Source organism: Muntiacus reevesi, chromosome 4 (assembly GCF_963930625.1).
Source record: "Muntiacus reevesi chromosome 4, mMunRee1.1, whole genome shotgun sequence".
NCBI lineage: Eukaryota > Metazoa > Chordata > Mammalia > Artiodactyla > Cervidae > Muntiacus > Muntiacus reevesi.
In genome coordinates this window covers 2,675,834-2,696,714 of record NC_089252.1, presented here as the reverse complement: position 1 = coordinate 2,696,714, position 20,881 = coordinate 2,675,834, and the positions used below count along the sequence as shown (strand labels likewise).

The 20,881-nt window shown below is 54.3% G+C and overlaps 1 protein-coding gene across 4 annotated transcripts in view; it reads right to left on the bottom strand.

The window, feature by feature from the left end:
• MBP (myelin basic protein) overlaps positions 1-20,881 on the bottom strand; it is a 103,521-nt gene that overhangs the window by 31,682 nt on the left and 50,958 nt on the right. For all 4 annotated transcript variants that reach the window (XM_065932276.1, XM_065932277.1, XM_065932275.1 and 1 more), the window contains exon 4: positions 1,558-1,988. In XM_065932276.1, the coding sequence (XP_065788348.1) occupies positions 1,558-1,988 (431 nt within the window). The remainder of the gene's footprint in view (positions 1-1,557; positions 1,989-20,881) is intronic.

Here is a 20,881-nt window from a genome sequence, read left to right as displayed (position 1 = left end):
CAAAGGAAGAAAAACATGTATGTCTAATATAGTCATTTTGAGATAAGGTCACAACAATTGACATAAATGCTTTCACAGTCTGATTTTAGCTTAACCTGTTGCACTGAAATGAACCTTGTTTCATAATAGATGCTCTCCAGCTCTTTACTCTCCTGCAGCTGTATTTTTCCTTTGGGTTAAGCAGAATAGTTTAAAGTTTCGAAACTGGTGACACTGCATGCATGTGGGGTGCTTTGCATAATAGCAAGACTGGGTTAGGCAGTCAGGATCCGGTGTGGTTTGATAGCGTCTTGGATTGAAACTAGCATTAGAAACGGATCAGCTCACCCACATTTCTGGGGGAGGTAAGACTGCCCCAAAGTACAGGACGCAGAAGGAAACCATCAGGAAATAACCTAGAAGCCCGGAAGGTACACTGAGTTATTCACTAGAAAGCCACGTGACAGATCTCAGCTCCAAGCAGGTGCCTGAAAACCTCAACACACCATGACACCATACAGGCACAGCTGACATCTGTTTTATCTTCAACAACCTCAGGATCGTCAGTCATTTTAAGAACTGTAGCTAGAGACTAAAGCAAATCTGAGAAATTCCCGCACTCCCAGGGCCCCAGTGTTGAGGACGTCCAGGGCCTCTGCCCACACTCGGCTCAGAAGCCTCTTGCCTCCCTGGGCCTTTCAGGATAAGCACAGGACACAGCCAGAAGCAAAGGGCATCTTAGGAGTTTTGTGAGCACACCCAGTAAACCAGGGGCTTTTATGGAAAGCCTCACTCTTTCCAAAATCCCCCAGCTATCCAACACTCTAAAATCAGGTGCCACGCATACCGTGTATTTGCTATGCGATTGTCACTTGGGGATTAGCTCTTCAATGAAATGTCAACCATAAAAGATCTATTCACCATCAAGTCCAGTAGCTACTGCTGCAACCCAGACCACAATAAGGAGCAATTTTCTCTTGTAATACATTTTTATCTACAGAACATTTAAATAATTAAAGCACAAATTCTATATTCAAACGAACAGAGTAACAAAATCATACAGTTTTGATTCACAGACACACTTCATTTATTCCCCTCTGCGACTCAGACAAAAGACAACTTCTGCTCAAGGCAAATTTAAATCTGTCCCAAAGTCCTCAATCGCAGTATTGTTACAAAGCAACACGAAGCTGGCGGCACTGAGTGCGAGAACAAACCAGCTCAGCCCAATGTTGACCCCGGGGGCGCGGGAACAGAAGCGGAACCAGCACTCAAGCCCCAGGCACGAGACACAGGAGACCCCAGCACAGGGCGCCCTTTCTGCTGCGCCCACACCCATGCCACCCCAGAGATGCGAACTCAGAATGTTCTCCACCCCGAACCACGTTCCGACTGCATCCCTGGTGAGTGGGGGGAGGAGGGTGGGAACTTCAAAAGCCTCGACCGAGGGGCTCGTAAGCATCTCCAGCAAGACGCTGCGCCTCCTCTTAGGGCTGAGTCCACCCGTGGGTCCCCTTCCCGCCCTACTCACTCCTCTGGGGACGCCCGTGTCGTGCGCCTCTACTCCTCGGAGCTCACCTTGCCTGAGCCCCGCTTGGGCGCACCCCTGTCCGTGCCAAAGAAGCGGCCAAGGGAGTCGAGGATGCCCGTGTCTCTGTGTCTGGGGAGGAAGCCGTGCCTGGCGTGGTCCATGGTGCTCGCTGAGGCCAGGTACTTGGATCTCTGGGAGGGTCTCTTCTGGGCCGCCATCGCGTCCACCGCCCCGGGAGCGGCCGCGCTGTCTTCTTGGATGGTCTGGAGCTCGTCTGATTCCGAGGGCCGGTCTTTGAAGGTGTTGTCTTCCCGGCCCGGGGCATCTCGGGAAAAGAGGCGGACCAGGTGGGGGCGGCCCCCCGGGTCAGCTGGGCTGGCCTCGGGCCAGGCATTCTTCGGGTCCGCTGTGCGCTTGGAGTCTGTCACCGCCGTGTCCTGCGAGGGGGCCCCATTGTTCGGGACCACATCTGCCGCTCCTGCAAACAACAGCGAGATGTGAATGCGGCTGTGCAGAGCGGACCGTGGACAATGCCCCTTTCTTCCCGGCTGGCGAACTGGCCGTCTCCTACAAAATCCACCGAGGGTGTGGGCGCCATGCAGCTCTGTGTAGCCCCTGACTGCCCTGGGAAGGACCCGCCCGGCCCGAGCCTCTCTCTCGGTGGTGGCTCTGCATCTTAGGGGCCCTGGGGATCGTCTAAGGGGCTCCGGACTGGGCACCTGGCCTCCCGGAGCAGACATGGCCGTGCTCAACATCGCCCCTGGGTGCTGCCACTCCTGCCCTGGGAGGCTCCAGGGTTCTTGGCACCTTGACGGCACATTTATCATCTAAGCGGCCACTGGTGCCCAAGTCAAGGGTGTTGGGAGCATGTATTTGGCAAAAAGTATCTTTAGTGTTCTCAGTAAAAATGGAAACTCCCACATCTTTTCCAATTCATGCCTTAAAGAAACGGGGTGTTTAGAATTCTTTACTTCCCGGAGTCCACAAGAAGCCTCTTGCAGGAGAGAGCCACTCATTCAGGATGTTTTTGTTGGGCTTCTCTGTAAGCCGTGACGATCAGAGAACTTGAGTGGGAAGGGGGGTCTCATGTTGCACACCACTCTCCCTTACCTTTACACAAAAATACACAGCATTTCTCTCAACCATGGCAGGCCCTCATCTTGCCCTCAATTACAAAGGTGGGTATAATTGAACAGCCTGGGGTTTGTTTCCTCTCCAAAGTTTATGACGCATTGACAAAAAATGTGGGTATACTCACACTTTCCTGTAACAGCATCCATCCATCTAACTGCCCAGCAACCTATTCACTGACATTTACCAACAGCATCCACCCCCAACGCATCCACTTATCCATCCATCCATCCATCTACTCATTGACCCATCCATCCATCCACCCAGCCTTACTGAGTACCTAGCAAACGTGATGTCCTGCACTAGCTCAACAAAAATGTGGTCCTTGTCTCATGAACAGAGATGAAAATGAACAACACGAGTTGGATACTGTCCTCTAGATGGTGTGTCCACACCCTAGCCCCAGCACCCCTGGATGTGAACTTCTCTGGACCTTAGGTCTTCGCAGATGTTATCAGGTCAAGATGGGGTCACACTAGAGTAGGGTGGGCCCTGACCCATTGACCGGTGTCCCTGTGAGTAGAGGGCATCTGGATGCAGACATATGGAGATGAGGCCACGTGGTGTGGAAGCAGACCGTGGCCTGATGTATCCACAACACAGGGTCTCCAGGACACAGGGAGGTGGGAGACCCAGGGCAGACCTTCCCCAGAGACGCCAGGGAAAGCATCTGGGTGCAGGTTTCTGGCCTCCAGAGCCGGGAGAGAAGATTTCCCTGCTGTGTTAAGTCCCTGTTTGCGGTCGTTCGCTGTGGCTGCCATAGGACATAGACACGAGTGATGCCAGCAAAGGAAGTGGGACACGGGTGTCAGGACGACCTACTGTCTACGGTCATACCACCCTGAACGCGCCCGATCTCGTCAGGACGACCTACTGAGGGGCAGTGTGAGAATGTGGGCTGCTCGGGGGCTGGAGGTGGGGGGCAATGTGCTTCTGCAGAGAAGGACGCCCGGAAGACAGTCCTTGGGAAGGAGCTTGGCGTGTTCACCTGGGAGCAAGGAGGCTTGGAGCCCCGGGGGGCAGGTGTGCGACCTGAGGGAGACGGGGCTGGCCAGTGGGGGCCGGGAGGGGTGATGGTGGGGCAGGATGCGGTGGAGGGGGGCGGGGAGAGGAGCTGTTGGGAGGAGGGGCTGAGGGGAGGATGCTTCAAGAGACAGGCCAGCCAGCCTGTGCAGGGCTTCAGGGGTTGAGGTGAAGGGATTTTTTTTTTTCCAGAAATTGCCCAGAGACAGTCAAGGAACAGGGTGCGGGCAGGACCAGACGTCAAGGGAGAGGAAGACTCAGCCTGAGCTCAGGTGCGGGCGACACAGGTAAGAGGGGCTGAGCCAAGGCAGCGACAAGGTCCTGTCGGGGGCGTCAGGAAGGCTCATCCAGTCTGGATGCTGGTTGCATGGAGGGCCTCTCCTTTCATCACACGTATTCAGGGGAGGCTTTACATCTACAACATCTACTTCCACAAATTAATAACAAAAACTGAATGGTTGCACACTTCTTTAACAAAATCAGAGGGGTCAAGAGACTGTCCCATGGGTGACATTCATCCTGCAGTCAATATATTGACCTATGCTCCCAAAGCGGAGTACAGACATCATAAATGTCTGTCGGAGACCAAGTACCAGGCAAACAGTCAGGCCCCAGGGTCCTGGGGTCTTTTGCCTGCTCCTTAGAGGGTGTGCCTTATACCAGCCATGCTACAAGCCTTACAAATCCACCACTTAAAATGTGGCACATTATTTATGGCACTGATTAAATGAACCACACGAAAGCACTCAAATTTATCATGTATCAGGTCCCTCACTGCCTCGCACCGTCCTGAGAAAGCACCCTGCAGAATGCTGTGGCCAGCACCAGGCTGTACATTTTTACAGGGACTCAGCGCTAATTTATAGGTTGCAACAGAAAGGGTCTGCTTTTCTTGCTGTGCTTTAGATTCTGTAGCTAATATAAATTAATGCAAATGTGAACGGGAAACAATCGCTATATTGTACATGGTTAAATGCATTAACGAAACACAAGCTCATCTGAATACTAATATTTTTACAACAGTTGGCCTTTGTGTCCCTGAATATGGTTATTTGTGAGGCACAGAGAAGGGCATTTGTGTCCTGGAAGTTGCTTCTCCCGGGACGCAAGGAGCCCAGGGAGAAGCTAAAATCTGTGGATCTGCAGCATTTTGGGTAAGGACAACTGCAGTGTTAATTTGTCAATTCATAACAGCTTTCATCGAAGGGGCAGAGTTCTTATTTAGACAGTAATTCTGGAGCAGAGCTCTGGTGCACAACATGAGTGGCTCGGATCTGGCCGGACCCCAACAGGCATTTATAATCTTTTCTCAGTTACTGTTCAGATTCTACAGGAAATTGCAAGAAAACATCTTTAAAAAATCACACCTCCATCTAATGGGTAAACCCACTCCAGGAAACTTAGGGAAGTGCACTTTTGGGGGTGGTGGTATTAAAATCACGAATGTCTTTGAGAAGCTGAGGACCTAGTAAGTTGGAAGGTGGTTTCTGGGGCACAGAGACCCCCCGCCCACACCCCCCCACCCCCACCCCCCACCCCACAGACGAGGACGGTGACATCGGGGCAGTGATGACTGTTTGGAGCAACTCACCCGTGTCACATGCCCCGGGAAGGCTCCAGCCCAGGGTCTCGCTGTGACCACCTGGCCTGTGGGTCCTTGGCATCCCGCCCCTCCCCTCCCCCACCTGCCGCCAGCAGGCCGGGGTCAGTTTCTCCCCTGTTCCTCCCGACGCCCCTGACCAGCGTCTCTCTCTTTACTTAGCCCTGAGCCGGGTTTGCTCACGGCCCTGCTGGGCCCTGCAGTTTATGGAGCAGGAGCTGCTGGGCGCTCAGCTCTGGCGTGACCATGACCTTGACTGTGACTGTGACATTGACTGTTCCCAGGACCGACCCCGCCTCGACCCTCAGGAGCATGCTCCCCCGCCCTCCAGGACGGGCTGCTCTGGCCTCTCAGTTCTCCCCCAGGCTCCGCTGAGCGCCTGGCTCCACTCCCTGTCCCCCCGACCTTGACACCTGCCCCCCTAGCCCCCACCCACCGGGAGGTCTGCTCAGGGCAACTGGACTGAGCTTCTCTCAATGCAGCTTCTACATGGTCAGCCTCACAGAGGGACCACCTCAGGTCCCCCTAAATTGTTCCCAGCTGGCAGTGCTGTCCCTGAAGGGCGGGACCCTGCCGGACTTGTCCCCTTGGGTCACTGGGCTGGCATGAGGTACTAAACCCGGAAGTGCTGTCTCCCAGGCCGGACTCCAGCAGCAAGCAACAGAACCCAGACCCTGCTCTCTTCTCGGCTGGAAGAACTTAGTTCCCAGCATGGCAACTGTTTCACCATTTTTAACAGAGAATTTCTTTCCATCCCAAAAGGCTGGATGCAAGGGTCTAGAGAGCTCTGGCTTAGAAATGGATTCACCTGCACAACTGAATTCTTTCTGGCAATTTGAGAGGTTCAGAGAAACCCCTCAGCGTGGCTTTGAGGTTCCGGATAAAGCCCTTAGCATCCCTGCCCTGCCTTTCTCCAAGTGCAAAGCTGAGCACAGGTGCTGGGTGAGTCACTCACATGGAGCGCGGCCGCCAAGCGGGGCTCATCTCCCAGGTCGTTTGTCCACCTGTGTGCTGCACTGTCTGCAGCAAACCAGACCATGTGGACCGCAGAGGAAGGCTGCCACGTCTGCAGGGTCAGGGCCTGCAAGGTGTCACCAGGAGGGTCTCCAGAGGCTGACCTTGACCCCCTGCCCACCAGCCGAGGGTCCTGAGCCTCTGGTGGCGTCTGTGGTCATGAACAGGGAGGTGGGGCCACATGCTTGTCTCTGGTACCTTGAGGCCTGTAGCAGCACTAGCGGGGACTGGGCATGTTGGAGGTCCCCCCGGGCCGCCCCTTCCATAGATCAGTGTCTGGTGATGGTCCAGGAGGGAAAGCTGAGCTCTCGCCGGAAGTTTTATAAGTGTGACCAGCAGCCATACAGAGCAGGTCATTTACGAGCCCATTTACTCAGGTGAGCAAACTGAGGCAGAGCAAGCTGAAGCAGGACTCCACGGAGGAGGTGATATACTCACTCAGGCCCCAACTGCAGACCACCCCCAGTTCTGGGTGCTCCACGCGGGCCCCCAACTGCCTTTAACTGGCCCTAGGTTTTGCCTCTCAGGGTGACATTAACTGCAGATGACCGATGGCCGAGACATTTCTGATTAACAGACAGGCACTGACCGGGAGAGATGGAAGGACTTCCTGGAGCCCAGCCAGGGCCTCCTCTGCGAGCAACAGGGCCCCAGATCCCCCAACGCTCTGCTGGGTGGGAGTGGCTGCCTTGCCAAGCCCCGCACCCCCATCCTGCCCACCCCACAGGTATGCATAACCATCCACTCACAATTTACTACACCAGCTGTCCTTGGCAGAATGTGCTAATGCCTGTTGAACACCCAGAAAGGCTGAGTTGAGGGATCCTGAAAATCACATTGCAGCTCTGACAGTGGACATGTCACCCTGGGACCACGTGGAAGCTCTGAGTCCTTGCTCGTTTATAAAACTGCCACTTACCCATCATCTCACTGTAAGCAGAAAATGACACACATCACGTATTCATACCAGATGGTCTCAGATAAACCGTGATGACTCAGTGAGTGCTGTTCTATGTTTAAACGACTGTTTTTACCTAGACTGTATACCTTTTGCTGTTTTCCATCACATCCCTGGAAATCATATTCCATCACCGACTTGCATCAAAACCATATGTGTGTGTGTGTATAAACATACAAGAAACAATAGAGATGCCAAGTCACACCCCAGACCCAGAGGCAGAATGTGCAGGGTGGCCCCCAATTCTGCTTTTTTTTGACAGGCTGGGGAGGAGTGGCCAGCAAACTATTCCTACTCCAGATAACCAGGTTGACCCTTTAACCCAGCACCGCACGCGTCCAGTGACACCTGCTATTCACCCACGCCCAGTAACTACCCGGGAAGGTCAGTGTCAGAGACGCTGACGAGCTTGAGCCCCTGGAGGTGTTGCTGTTCGCCACCTCTGGGCTCTCAGGGAAGGCTGCACCTGCCTCCTCTGCCGGGAGAGCGCTGGTCTGGCTGGGACTCACGGCTTTCCCCAGGTTTGGGCCGACGTGGTGGCGGCTCTGTTCCCACCCCCCGGGAGCTGCTCACGGCCTCCTGAGTCCAGGAGAGGCCAGTGTGAGGACGGCTGCGGCTTCACCTCTGAGTTTTCCTATTTCTCTAAAGGTCACAGAGAGTGAGACGGTTGGAGGGTATCACTGACTCAAGGGACGTGTGAGGAAGCTTCGGGAGGTAGTGAAGGACAGGGAATCCTGGAGTGCTGCAGTCCACGGGGATGCAAGGAGTCGGACACGACTTGGTGACTGTGCAACAGCTCAGGCTCACACGAGTAGAAAGTACCTGCTGTTTGTCAGAGCAGGACTGCATCCCTCCTCCAACTAGACTAGCACACATACAGAAACCCCCTCTGTGAAGGCGAGTCCGTCTATTAAATTTAACAACAAAATGAAAACCTTCTATTGACAAGATCTAAGTCATGGTGGACTTCTTTTCACTATAATTAATTTAATTTTTTTAACTCCTGTGATTAGATAGCTTGAAATATAAGACCTAAGGGATCATGCAACTATAATTTCATCAGGGAAGTTTAATAAAATTTCATATTCACGGCTGACCAGATCTTTAATGAAGCTAGAGACAATAAAAATGATCATCACTCAGCTAATTAGAGGTTTTGCCAACAATACATTTTAAAGCTGCACAGTAGAGGCTTAGCCCACCACACATCATCATTGCTGGCTCATTCATGCGCATCACTCTCATATAAAGGGAGGTTCCCAGGCTTCAAGGAGCAGTCAAATAGCAAAAATGAGAAGTGAAGTCTTCAGACTGGCATTTTCAGAACTCTGGGAAGCTTTCATCTTTGCTAAGACACAAAGATCCGTCTAGTCAAATCTATGGTCTTTTCAGTAGTCATGTATGGCTCTGAGAGTCAGATCATAAAGAAGGCTGAGCACCGAGGAACTGATGCTTTCAAACTGTGCTGCTGGAGAAGACTCTTGAGAGTCTCTTGGACTGCAAGGAGATCCAACCAGTCCATCCTAAAGGAGATCAACTCTGAAAATTCATTGGAAGGACTGATGTTGAAGCTGAAACTCCAATACTTTGGCCACCTGATGCAAAGAACTGAGTCATTGGAAAAGACCCTGATGCTTGGAAAGATTGAGGGCAGGAGAAGAGGACGACAGAGGATGAGATGGTAGGATGGCATCACTGACTCCATGGACATGAGTTTAAGCAGGCTCGAGGAGATAGACAGAGAAGGCTGGCATGGTGTAGTCCACAGGGTCGCAAAGAGTCAGACATAACTTAGCAAATGAACAAGACATTAAGAGAAAACAAGAAATTACCATGTACTAGCCTACACAAATGGAAGAAAGGGAATTTGGGAAAGTACAAGAAAAGAACAAGAAAGGCATCATCTCAGAATTAAAGGGATGCATTCAGGTCACTTTCTGACCCTCCTGCCGAGAGCCTGCATCTGTCCACCCATGCCTTCACCGAGGGGAGGCTTGTAGTCCAGCCTTGCTGCTGGTCCTCTGGGCAGGACCTGGACATACCAGGAAGCCCCAGAGTTCCAACAGCCCTCCCTACTGCCGTGCAGGAGTCCCAAACCCCGAACTCCACTCTGAACTCACAGTCGTCATTTTGCCACTAACCTCCAGCAGCTTCCCATGGAGGAGATTTTGGTACATATAATATACATGTACTTCCCCCCCCCCCCCCCATATGACATCCCTCAGATATTTAGATAGAAAATAAAATTTGCTTCTTCATTTTCAGGGATCAGACCTCATGGTTGTACCTATATTTTCACCTTGGTTTTTAAAACAGTAGCTTTGGGTGGCATATCTAATTAAGTTTACAGCCCAGACTGTAATTTTACTTTCTTATTCTAGGGCTTCCCTGGTGGCTCAGATAGTAAAAAAAAAAAAAAAAAAGAAAGAAAAGAAAAAAAGAAAAATAAGTAAAAAAAAAAAAGAGTCTGCTTATAGTGCAGGAGACCAAGGTTTGATCCCTGAGTCAGGAAGATCCCCTGGAGGAGGGCATGGCAACCCATTTCAGTGTTCTTGCCTGGAGAATCCCATGGACAGAGGAGCCTGGCGGGCTACAGTCCATGGGGTTGTGTTTTAAATTACAGGAAAAAAATCCCAAACCAAAGTCACAATTGAATTGCCTTGCTAGGCGTGTGCCCCAGCACAGGTTCTTTTCTGGCTCAGGGCCATGGGTTCCCACCGTCTCTGCCGTCTCTCCCTGGCGGGTCTGACACACGTTCCCGTGCAGTCTCCTGTGGACGCCCCATAGGGAGCCACCCCCAATCGCTCCCTGGTATCTCTCCCAGGGCCTGAGTGCCGGCGAGTGCAGACCACTGTCTAAGGAGCTGTTGAGGCCCACACAGTTCACATTCGAGCTGCTGGCACCAGGGTTCTCAGAAGCTCAGGCAGCGCTTAGGAGGCCCACTGAGGCCACGGGGCCCCGCTCTGCCATCCCCGCCCTGCTGTAATGTCCGTGGTACCCAAGGCAGAAACTACCTGGAGACGGGTCACACAGTGACCCTGCATGGAATGGGACCCTCTCCTTCCAAGGCCGGGGTGGGCACGGGGTTCTGGGGAACTTGGGCACTTTCCTGTAAATGCACGAAGGCGGGCTTCAGAGCGGCTGGGGGCCCCTGGCCTGGCGCGCGGCGGTTTTCTCCTGTACTGATTCGCCATCTGGTTTCCCAGCTCACAGTCGCATTAGGAAGTGTTCTCCAGAAAGGAATCCACAGGCCCCAGTGGACCACAAGGTGCTGCTGTTGTAACTGTTCATACGGATCCTTTGTTTCTCACTAAGAGGACCAGCGTGGAACCCACAAAAGCAGAGGAAATCTTTGGGGACCTGGTCTTCCACTTGGTGCTTTTACACTCATGCTTTACAACTAACACTTTCTGTCCATATTTCCTCCATCAAATGTTCTCTTAAGATTACTGAGACCATTGACGCCCCTGTACAATGCCGGTTAGCACAAAGATGATGGTTCTAGGCCCTCTTTCACTCAGACAAGTGACCTACTGAATGTGTGACCCCTAGATCAGGTCCTTCAGGGTGGGCAACCTGGATCAGAAGGCGGGGGGCAGGCCATTTGAGGTCATAGACCGTTCTGGAGAGTCAAGAAAACCTTAAGGGAGACAGAGACGGTGAGGAACCCAAGAAGTTATCCAACACTCCAGCCCATTGCAGAAGAGGTCTTAGGTCCAAAAAAACCAAGAGAAGGTGACTAGATTTCCCACAGCCCAGAAAAAACCAAGCAGAAGCTCAGAACTCGAAACTGATGGACAACATGACTTCCTCAAGTGGTCTTTGTAGATTTGGATTCTCCACTGGCTTCTGTGCTGGGAGGATGGGTTGAATGTGCTATTGCAGGAGTCTCACTGCAGAGTTTTGCAGACGAGTGGTCCCACCCCACCCACACCCTCCCGGTTCAGCAGGGACCACTCAGAACCCCAGCCTTCTTCCGCAGGCATCTGTTCCCCAGAACAGAGTCCAGGGAAGCGACTGTAAAGGAGGCAGACATGGTTTTGTCTGGTGGACCTGGGTCCTAGCCAGATGATGGTTGATGGTGTGAAACTGCTCAAATGCCCAGGTCACTTTGCTCTTAGTGGGGCTAACACCGGGCCTGCCGATACACGTGATCCAACAGAAGAACATCTCGTCTCACCTCACGGGACTGCCCACACAAGTAAGCATCCTGCCCACCCTGTCTGTGGGCTGCCGGACCCTCTCCATCTCGGTGGGAGTGAAGGCACCGCCCTGCCACCAGGCGTGGGGCCTGCTGGATTCGGGTTAAACACAGATGCCATGCTCTTCCTCCCTGAGACAGGCCCCAGGTGCTGGCGTCACAGAGCAGCCCGCGGGCTCTGCTCGAGAGACCGCCAGGCTGGACCGGAGCTCGGCTCAGGCACTCAGTCCCTGTCCTGCCAGGGGCTGCCTTAAACCGACGGCCACAAACCAGGCTGAGCTCAAGGCCTTGGACAGAACCTCAGGTGAAAAGGACGGGGACAAGCGCGTGGTCCAGAGGGATGAAGGGCAGGAGGGAGCCGCTCCTCACAGGCAGTGGCCATGCGTGCTGAGCTGCCCACCTGAGCAGGCGGGCCCGGGCACCTGCGTGCCTCTGATGGGACCCGGCCGCTCCTGCAGGGGGGCCGGAGGGGCCCAAGGAGCCTGGAATCTGCTAGTGTGGGCCAGGGCGAAGAGGACTCCCCTTGTTTGTGGAATACTTCTGTCCCTGGCACTCAGCGCTCAGGGTCACCAGGGAGGGCGGAGGAACAAGAAGGCCCATGGTTGTGGCCGTGGTCGTGCAGGGGCAGACTCTGCTTCTATGAGAGGCATGCAGCCGCCTGCAGAAGTTTCTTGACAACTCCGCCACAGACGCGTCTTATCAGCCCACCCACCTCACACGAATGCCTCCTTTGTGGACACAGAACATACAGTTTTTATTTACTCTAAATAGCTGGCCCCTGGAACCCTCCCACGGCGGGGATGGGGTCACGGGTGAGGGAGCCCCACGCAGAGCCGGAGCAGAAGGGGGGCGGGTGGGAGGCCACCCGCCCTCCTCCCCAAGCCTGCATCGCACACCCGGCTCCCCAAACCCAGCTGCTGTCAAGACAGTGATTCCGAAGGGCCCGGTGTTCACAGGGCTCCGTCCCTTGTGCAGCCTCTGGGGCGTCTCACAGTGACCCCGCGCAGACCCCCGCGGCTGCAGGACGCCTGAGAAGGTGACACCACTGCCATGTCGGCGGGGAGCAAACTAGCTGGCAAAGGCCCCCTAACGCTGGTAGGGGTAAACTGAACTGGGACGGCAGGGCTAGAGTCCGCTGGGGTCAAAGCAACAGGCTCTGATGGTTCCACCACCTTCCATGTGACCTTGACCACGTGATTTAAGCTCCTAAACCTTGGGCATCTCATTTGCAACACTGAATTAATATGTGGTGCCCTCTCATGTCATTGTTCTGACAACACGCGAGAAGCATAAAACAACATGTTGTTAATGCCGGGGGATTTTGTCACTGTTATTATTTTTATGTTGCAAAAGTAGCTTGGGAATACCTTGTGGAAAATCCCAGTTTTCCATCCACCATCCATCCACCTACCCAACCACCCATCTGCACATCCAACCATCCACACATCCACTCATCCACACATCCATCCATCCATTCATCTATCTATCCATCAATCCATCCATCCACACATCCATTTATCTATCTATCCATCCATCCACTCATCCACACATCCACCCACCCATCCATCCAGACATTCACTCATCCATCCATTTATCCATCCATCCATGCACACATCCATACATTCACCCATCCATCTGTCCACACATCCACACATCTATCGATCCATCCATCCAATATTCATTTCATGCCTGTGTGGGCAGAACGCTAAGAATGGGTCCCAATTGTGAAGATAATCGTGAATATAATCCCTTGTATAATCCCTCCTCTCTGTGTGTGTGGGACCCGTGAACATGATAAGGTGTATCTATGGCAAAGCAGAGGTTCTCTGGACTATTTCACTAACCACAGGAGCCTCTGGAAGGCAGAGTCTTCTCCATCTGGAGACAGAGACTGAGGCCAGGGAGAGAGATCTAGGTACAGGAAGGATGGGGAGTATGTCGCTGGCTTTAGAAACGAAAGGACCATCCGCAGGGTCCAGTGAGTGGCCTCTAGGAGCCTAGGGGCCCGGCATCGTCCACGGCTCACTCTGCAAAACACAATCGATAGGTTTCTCTCGGGCGTTTCGGTAACTGAGAGCGCGATGCCGAGGTCTCCTCTCGGGCACAGATCTGCCCCGCTGCCCTGTCAGTCCCCGGGAGCCTAGGGAACAATGGTGTCAAACGTCTAGCGGCAGAGATGGCAGTGCCTCGCACAACGTCTGCCTTTCACAGGCGCCTCCCAGCACCTCCCAGTGCCAGCCTGGTGCCAGCCAGTGTCAGCCACTGCTCTTTTTAAGGATAAAAATAACTTGAACACTCTGCAAGGGAAGAAATGGTCGGCGAAATACTTTAAAAAAACTCTCAGGCAGTAAGACATGATTTTTCAGATGAAGAAAAGTGATGTAACAGATAAATGGAAATAAAGGAAACATTCCAAGATACCAGTTATAAAAATGGTCTCAGGTAAACTGTCTTTATCTGCTGCTTTAACTGTCAACATATACACATTGTTTTAGTTAAGGGTGTGCTGACAGTTTCATGGTTTTTTGGTTTGTTTAGCTCCTTTTTCAGAAATTGTTTTTAAACAATTTATCATGACCATATAATCAGACACCATGTACATTTTATCAAGTATCTGACTGAAGAAATAGAAAATATTCCCTGCCTACTCATGCAATAAAGGTAGACACATGAAAACACTCATTTCTGAAAATTCTGAAATTAAACAAAACAGCTGCTTATGATAATCTATATTGTGTGGTATAACTTTGAATAATTTGATAATTTCATAAGGACATTACCATATGTAGAAAGTCAACATTTCCATATCATGAAAATAAATTCATACACAATACACATGGGTGTATTACGAAGTTCTGCGAAACTGAATAAAAATTGATCTTTCCGAATCTCACTGTGACATTTAACATTTTCATTTCAGATACAATCTGGCATCATTTGTTACAAGTCCTGGACTACTTTTGAGGGACCCTGGTTTCTGAGGCGTTGGAAGAACAATGAACAGTGCAACCTGGCCAGGTAGGGAGGCAAGTCCTGTGGAGCAAGGTACTGTCACTACCTTGCTCACCTGTGGTCACCCAGCATCTCATCACCTGTGGTCACCCAGCATCCTCATCACCTGTGGTCACCCAACATCCTCATCACCTGTGATCACCCTGGCCAGCACCCACGCTCACCTGTGGTCACCCAGCATCCTCATCACCTGTGGCCACCCAGCGTCTCATCACCTGTGATCACCCTGGCCAGCACCCATGCTCACCTGTGGTCACCCAGCATCCTCATCACCTGTGGCCACCCAGCGTCTCATCACCTGTGATCACCCTGGCCAGCACCCATGCTCACCTGTGATCACCCAGGCCAGCACCCATGCTCACCTGTGGTCACCCAGCATCCTCATCACCTGTGATCACCCAGGCCAGCACCCTCGCTCACCTGTGATCACCCAGGCCAGCACCCATGCTCACCTGTGGTCACCCAGGCCAGTGTCCTCATCACTTGTGATCACCCAGGCCAGCACCCACGCTCACCTGTGGTCACCCAGCATCCTCATCACCTGTGGCCACCCAGCGTCTCATCACCTGTGATCACCCTGGCCAGCACCCATGCTCACCTGTGATCACCCAGGCCAGCACCCATGCTCACCTGTGGTCACCCAGCATCCTCATCACCTGTGATCACCCAGGCCAGCACCCTCGCTCACCTGTGATCACCCAGGCCAGCACCCATGCTCACCTGTGGTCACCCAGGCCAGTGTCCTCATCACTTGTGATCACCCAGGCCAGCACCCACGCTCACCTGTGATCACCCAGCATCCTCACCACCTATGATCACCCTATGATCACCCAGGCCAGCACCCTCGCTCACCTGTGATCACCCAGGCCAGCACCTGCGCTCACCTGTGGTCACCCAGGCCAGTGTCCTCATCACTTGTGATCACCCAGGCCAGCACCCACGCTCACCTGTGGTCACCCAGGCCTGCACCCTCGCTCACCTGTGATCACCCAGCATCCTCACCACCTATGATCACCCTATGATCACCCAGGCCAGCACCCTCGCTCACCTGTGATCACTCAGGCCAGCACTGCTCAAGCAGGTCTGGAGCAGGCTGCAATGTTCCTTCTGGCCTGAATCTCTACATGTGTCTAAATGCAGTGCATGAAGTGTCATCCTTAGAAAGTGGCTGCTAGGGACAAAGCGTTTAATCCCTGTGAGTGCTCTGTACCTGGTGAGCACTGAGCTGCTGCCCGTGCTGTGGTGTGAGAAATGTGAGCTCATCCGAGGGCTTTCCAGGGGGACCCTGAGCAGAGGAGGAGGGACTCGGATCCCCTGGGGGCTGATCCGTCCACATCTGTCTAGACCCTGTGTTATCCTGCGTCACGCCCAGACCTTTGGGCCAAGGATCCCTCAGGTCAACCAGCGCCATTCCTGTGGGCTCCCCGGTCTGGACCCTGCTCAGTCACCACCCGGACGTTCCCTGACCCTGACTCCCACCACTGCCTGGCACTGCTGGCATCAGGTGCGTCCGAGCTTCTGAATCCCTGGCTCTGCCGCTCCTCGCGCCACCCTTGTGGCCCTGCAAGCTCCACCCCGCCAGGGTGTGAGTCCCCTCCCCATGAAAACCCCACCCCGCCAGGATGTGAGTCCCCTCCCCATGAAAACCCCACTCCATTAGGGTGTGAGTCCCCTCCCCATGAAAACCCCACCCTGCCAGGATGTGAGTCCCCTCCCCATGAAAACCCCACCCTGCCAGGATGTGAGTCCCCTCCCCATGAAAGCCCCACCCCGCCAGGGTGTGAGTTCCCTCCCCATGAAAACCCCACTCCATTAGGGTGTGAGTCCCCTCCCCATGAAAACCCCACCCCATTAGGGTGTGAGTCCCCTCCCCATGAAAACCCCACCCTGCCAGGATGTGAGTCCCCTCCCCATGAAAACCCCACCCTGCCAGGATGTGAGTCCCCTCCCCATGAAAGCCCCACCCCGCCAGGGTGTGAGTTCCCTCCCCATGAAAACCCCACTCCATTAGGGTGTGAGTCCCCTCCCCATGAAAACCCCACCCCATTAGGGTGTGAGTCCCCTCCCCATGAAAACCCCACCCCATTAGGGTGTGAGTCCCCTCCCCATGAAAACCCCACCCCGCCAGGGTGTGAGTCCCCTCCCCATGAAAACCCCACCCCATTAGGGTGTGAGTCCCCTCCCTGGACACCAGTGGATGCCAACCATACCTGCTATGCTGCCCAGTTTCAAGTCGAGGTGACAGAGGCATTTCAGGCTCTTCACCTTGATGAGCCACCCCTGACCCCTCAGGACAAGTTGCCTGCCCCTTGGCCCCGTGGACGTCGCAGGGCCAGCACCTCGCTGACCTGGGGTGCTACCCAGGGGGCTGACAGAGAGGGCAACTGGAGGATGCAGAGAGGGAGGCAAGATCCTGGAACATGGTTCTGTGAGGCCCCAGAGCGAGGAGCTGTGACCCAGGGAATGTCTGGAAAGGCAAGTGCGAGGAGCCAGGGCCAGCTCTGCCCTCACAGCTCCTCCACACCTGCGGCCGGCAGCTCCGCAGCCTTGTCACGGATCTGCGGCATCCCCCAGGGCAGGCCTCTCTGATCCTCAAGGACAGAGGAGACCTCGGCGCCCACCCACTGCTGATGAGCCAAAGGCCAAACAAAAACTGTGTGCAGACTCCCCTTTCTACTGCGCTCCAAGCGCCGGCCCCCCTACCCTTCGAGAGCCTTGCTCGCAGCATCCAGCCACCAGCCCCGTGCCGTGCATGGCCTCCTGGCACCAGGCTGCTCGGAGGCCACACCTGGTAATGGTCATGTTGGTTGGTCTGACACTGCAGGGATGGCTCAGCGAGACCCCAGGACTCATGGAGCCCCCCATAGAGACCAGGTCCCTGCTTGGGACCCTCCCTGGAGTGGGGGGCAGCCTCCCTACCACTGTGCTGTGCTCACCTCCCCACCCGGCCTGCAGCATCTCCACTGAGGGGGTTCTTGCTCACACCTTAGGAAACCCAGGATTATGTGATGTGTCAATAGACAAGATCAGATCTGAAATGCTAAAATCAAGTTAAACTAAAAGAAGAGAAGAAAAACATTCATTAAAGAGACTTGTAATTTTTCTTTTTAAGTAAATATGCTTCGAAGAAATGGAAATGTCTGTTTCCTTAACAACAGTGCTCATGATGGTTGTATTTTTGTTGCTGTTGTTGTCATCTTCTGTGTGTGTGTATGTGTGTGTCTGTAGGTGTGTAGGTGTTCACACGCACTCCCAAGGTTAAAGGATGCCCTTTGTAACAAGATACCTCTGGATATATTGATCAGTGGATGGATATGCTCTTGATATATTACAATTGTGTGTCCTAAGTAATCAGCTCACGTGTCGGGAGTTAATCTGCTTATTCTTTCTCATTAGAGAAGGAACACAGCAATGGCTGGAGGAAACAGGTGACAGGTGGGGATAAAGCAGTCTCTGAGAGCAGCAGGCAGACAGAGGGCCCTGGTCTGGCCTCCCCAACCTCCATACAAACAGCAGAGACCACGGACAAGGCAACCCTGATCACGGCATTAACTGATCAGTTTTGGCAGTATCTGACGACAGCAAGCTAGCAGCGAGGCTTGAGGACAGCCACCCCATGGAGACACTTAAAAGACAGGTTTCCTAACAGAAAGCGCCTGCACCACGATCACTGACCTCTGACCTCTGGGGTCACTGCTGCCAACCTCTGCAGGTTAGAGTGTTCCCACAAGGACTAGGATCACTGGGATAAACAATCACAAAATCCCATACTTTTCAATACATTCCTTCTTCTGTAGCAAGGCCACTGTCAGCTTAAAAAATTACTCTCATGAATTTAATCTCTTTTTCCATTAGAAAAAGCACAAAGAGAGAAATTGCTTGAGTGATGGCAAGTGGGTGACACGTAGGAAACAGGAGACCCACGTTCCCCAACAACTGCAACGACTGAAACATATTTATTCTGAGGTAGCAACAGAACACGTTACTAAAAGTGCATGGGGCAGGAAGGTACCGCTTGGAAACTCCAGCAGCAAAGTTGAAGCAGGAGTCTGTGGCCAGCCTGCGCACAGATCTAACATTCATGTCAGGGACATACAGCACTTTACTGATACACACTGTTAACAAAATGTTCAAAATACTTAATGATCTGCACATTCAATTTGCTGGGCCAGATTGCACGTTAACTACAGATGATAATATGTGTGTATCTCCTAAATATCATACTTCATTTATATGAAATAAAAATCCAGGGTCCCTTGGTGTCTAGGGGCCTCGGAGCTGTCTGCTGGTGTAATGGCTCCAGCCTCGGAGGCTGGTGTAATGGCTCCTCCTGAGCGTTTGCCGAGATGGAACCGCACTTGTGCGCGAGCAAAATCCTGCGAAAGTGTGTGCGATCACCCACCACCCTTCTCCCCAGTGCAGGAGACATAAGAGATGCGAGTTCCAACCCTGGGTCGGGAAGATCCCCTAGAGAAGGGAATGGCTACCCAGTACTCTTGCCTGGAGGATCCCATGGACAGAGGAGCCTGGGGGACTACAGTCCATGGAGTCACAGAGAGTCCAACAGGACCCAGCGACTGAACTGAACATAACAGCCTTCGGGGGAACGAGGGAAGGCGGACCCACCCCTCAGAGATTCCTGGAGGACACAGAGCCCTTCCCACATGGGAATAAGAACAGACAAGGCCACGGCCACCTCCCGAACTGGCGGGAGGAGGCCTGCCCGCCCAGAGAGGCGAACTCACCCTGCCCTGCCAGTAACTCAGCCTTGAGGAGGGTCTCCAGTTAACCCCAGAACCGGAGGCGACAGCGCCCCAGCCACATGCCAGCTCCCGAGGCCACATTGCGAGTTCAGGTCAGCTTGAGGTGGCGATTGGACATGATCCCTTTTCCTGATGGAAACCAAACGTGGGTACTTTCGAGGTAGGGACCCGAGACCCACCAGGCTCACCAGTCACAAGAGTGGCGAGGATGAGGGGAAAGGGGCCACGAGGAGGTGCGGGGCTTCTGAGGCCGCCGACCTCGGCTGGATGCGGGGCCGTCCACCCGCCAGCCCCTCACAGCGGCTATTTGTGCCGGCGTGGCCTGTGTCCCCTTTTGTTCTGGAAATGGTTCCGTTGTCCTTTTGTGAGTCTGGTGGCCTCAAGTGACTCTGAGCAGCACACGCTATTCCACAAGCCAGGGCCAGCGGGGGAGTGCCCGGGCAGCCGGCCGCGGGCCTCTGCCCATCTGACCACCGGTGCGGGCCGAGGCCCCGCCAGCTCGCCGCGGGGCACAGGGGGCCTCACTCCCGCCTGGACCACAGTCGGCACGGGGGGCATGGCGCTGAGGGTCCCCAGGGGGCGTGCTCGGACATCCCAGCAAACAGGCAGTCACCTGCCCCCCCCCCCCCCCGGCTCCGCCCACGTCCAGTCCCCCCGACTCCGCCCACATCCAGGCCGCCCCACGATCCCTCCCACGTCCAGGCCCCCCTCCCCGGCCCACCTCAGTAGCCACTTGCTCAGCCGCAGCCCACCACGGGCAGAAAGCCTCAGGTGTAAAGGGTTCAGGTGGGCGGTCACACTGGCTGCGGTGTCCTTGGTCCCACCCACCCCTCCGTCATCCACCAGGTGGCCGAGCTCTTCCGAGGGCCACCGGTCGGGCTCTGGGAGGCAGATGACACATGAGATGCCAACCCCCACTGGAGGGTTGCAGCCAGAGCAGGCCCACGGACCCCCAGTACCCGTGAAGGGCGCTATCCCCTCAGGGATGTGGCCCCGGATCCCAGCCCTAGGGTGAAAGCTGCCTGCCGCCCCCGAGTCACTGCGGACAGGGAGCCCGCCCTCGGTGGGCTGTGACACAGCTCAAGTGATGACACCGAGCTGAGGGCTGAGGGCTCGTTTCCGGGGCTGGCACAGCCCCCTTCCCCGTGCGGCTCTCTTCTGAGAGGGCTGGTCACCTGGGTGCAGAGGCCTGGGGAAGGGCTGCCCGGGCAAAGGCCCTGAGCCCCAGGAGCCAGGAGCAGGTGGGGGTGGGGCAGGGAGGGCTGTGAGCAGGGGTGATGAGCGCAGAGGGGCGCGCTGAGGATGGAGGCCAGGCTCCTGGAGGGATCCAGGTGAGCGTGCTGGCGGCCTGGACCACGTGCCCTGACAGGTGCCAAGTCGGTGCTGGCCAGCCAGTAAGTGCTTTCCAGGTGGTGCTAGTGGTAAAGAACTGCTGCTAATGCAGAAGACACAAGAGACACAGCTTCGATCCCAGGGTGGGGAAGATCCCCTGGAGGAGGGCATGGAAGCCCACTCCAGGAGGAGCATGGAAATCCTCTTGCCTGGAGGATCCCATGGAGGGAGGAGCCTGGCAGGCTATGGTCCATAGGGTTGCAAAGAGTCAGACACGACTGAGTGACTTAGCACCCAGCACAGTGAGTAAGCAAGACGAGCTTATGCGGATGCTAGA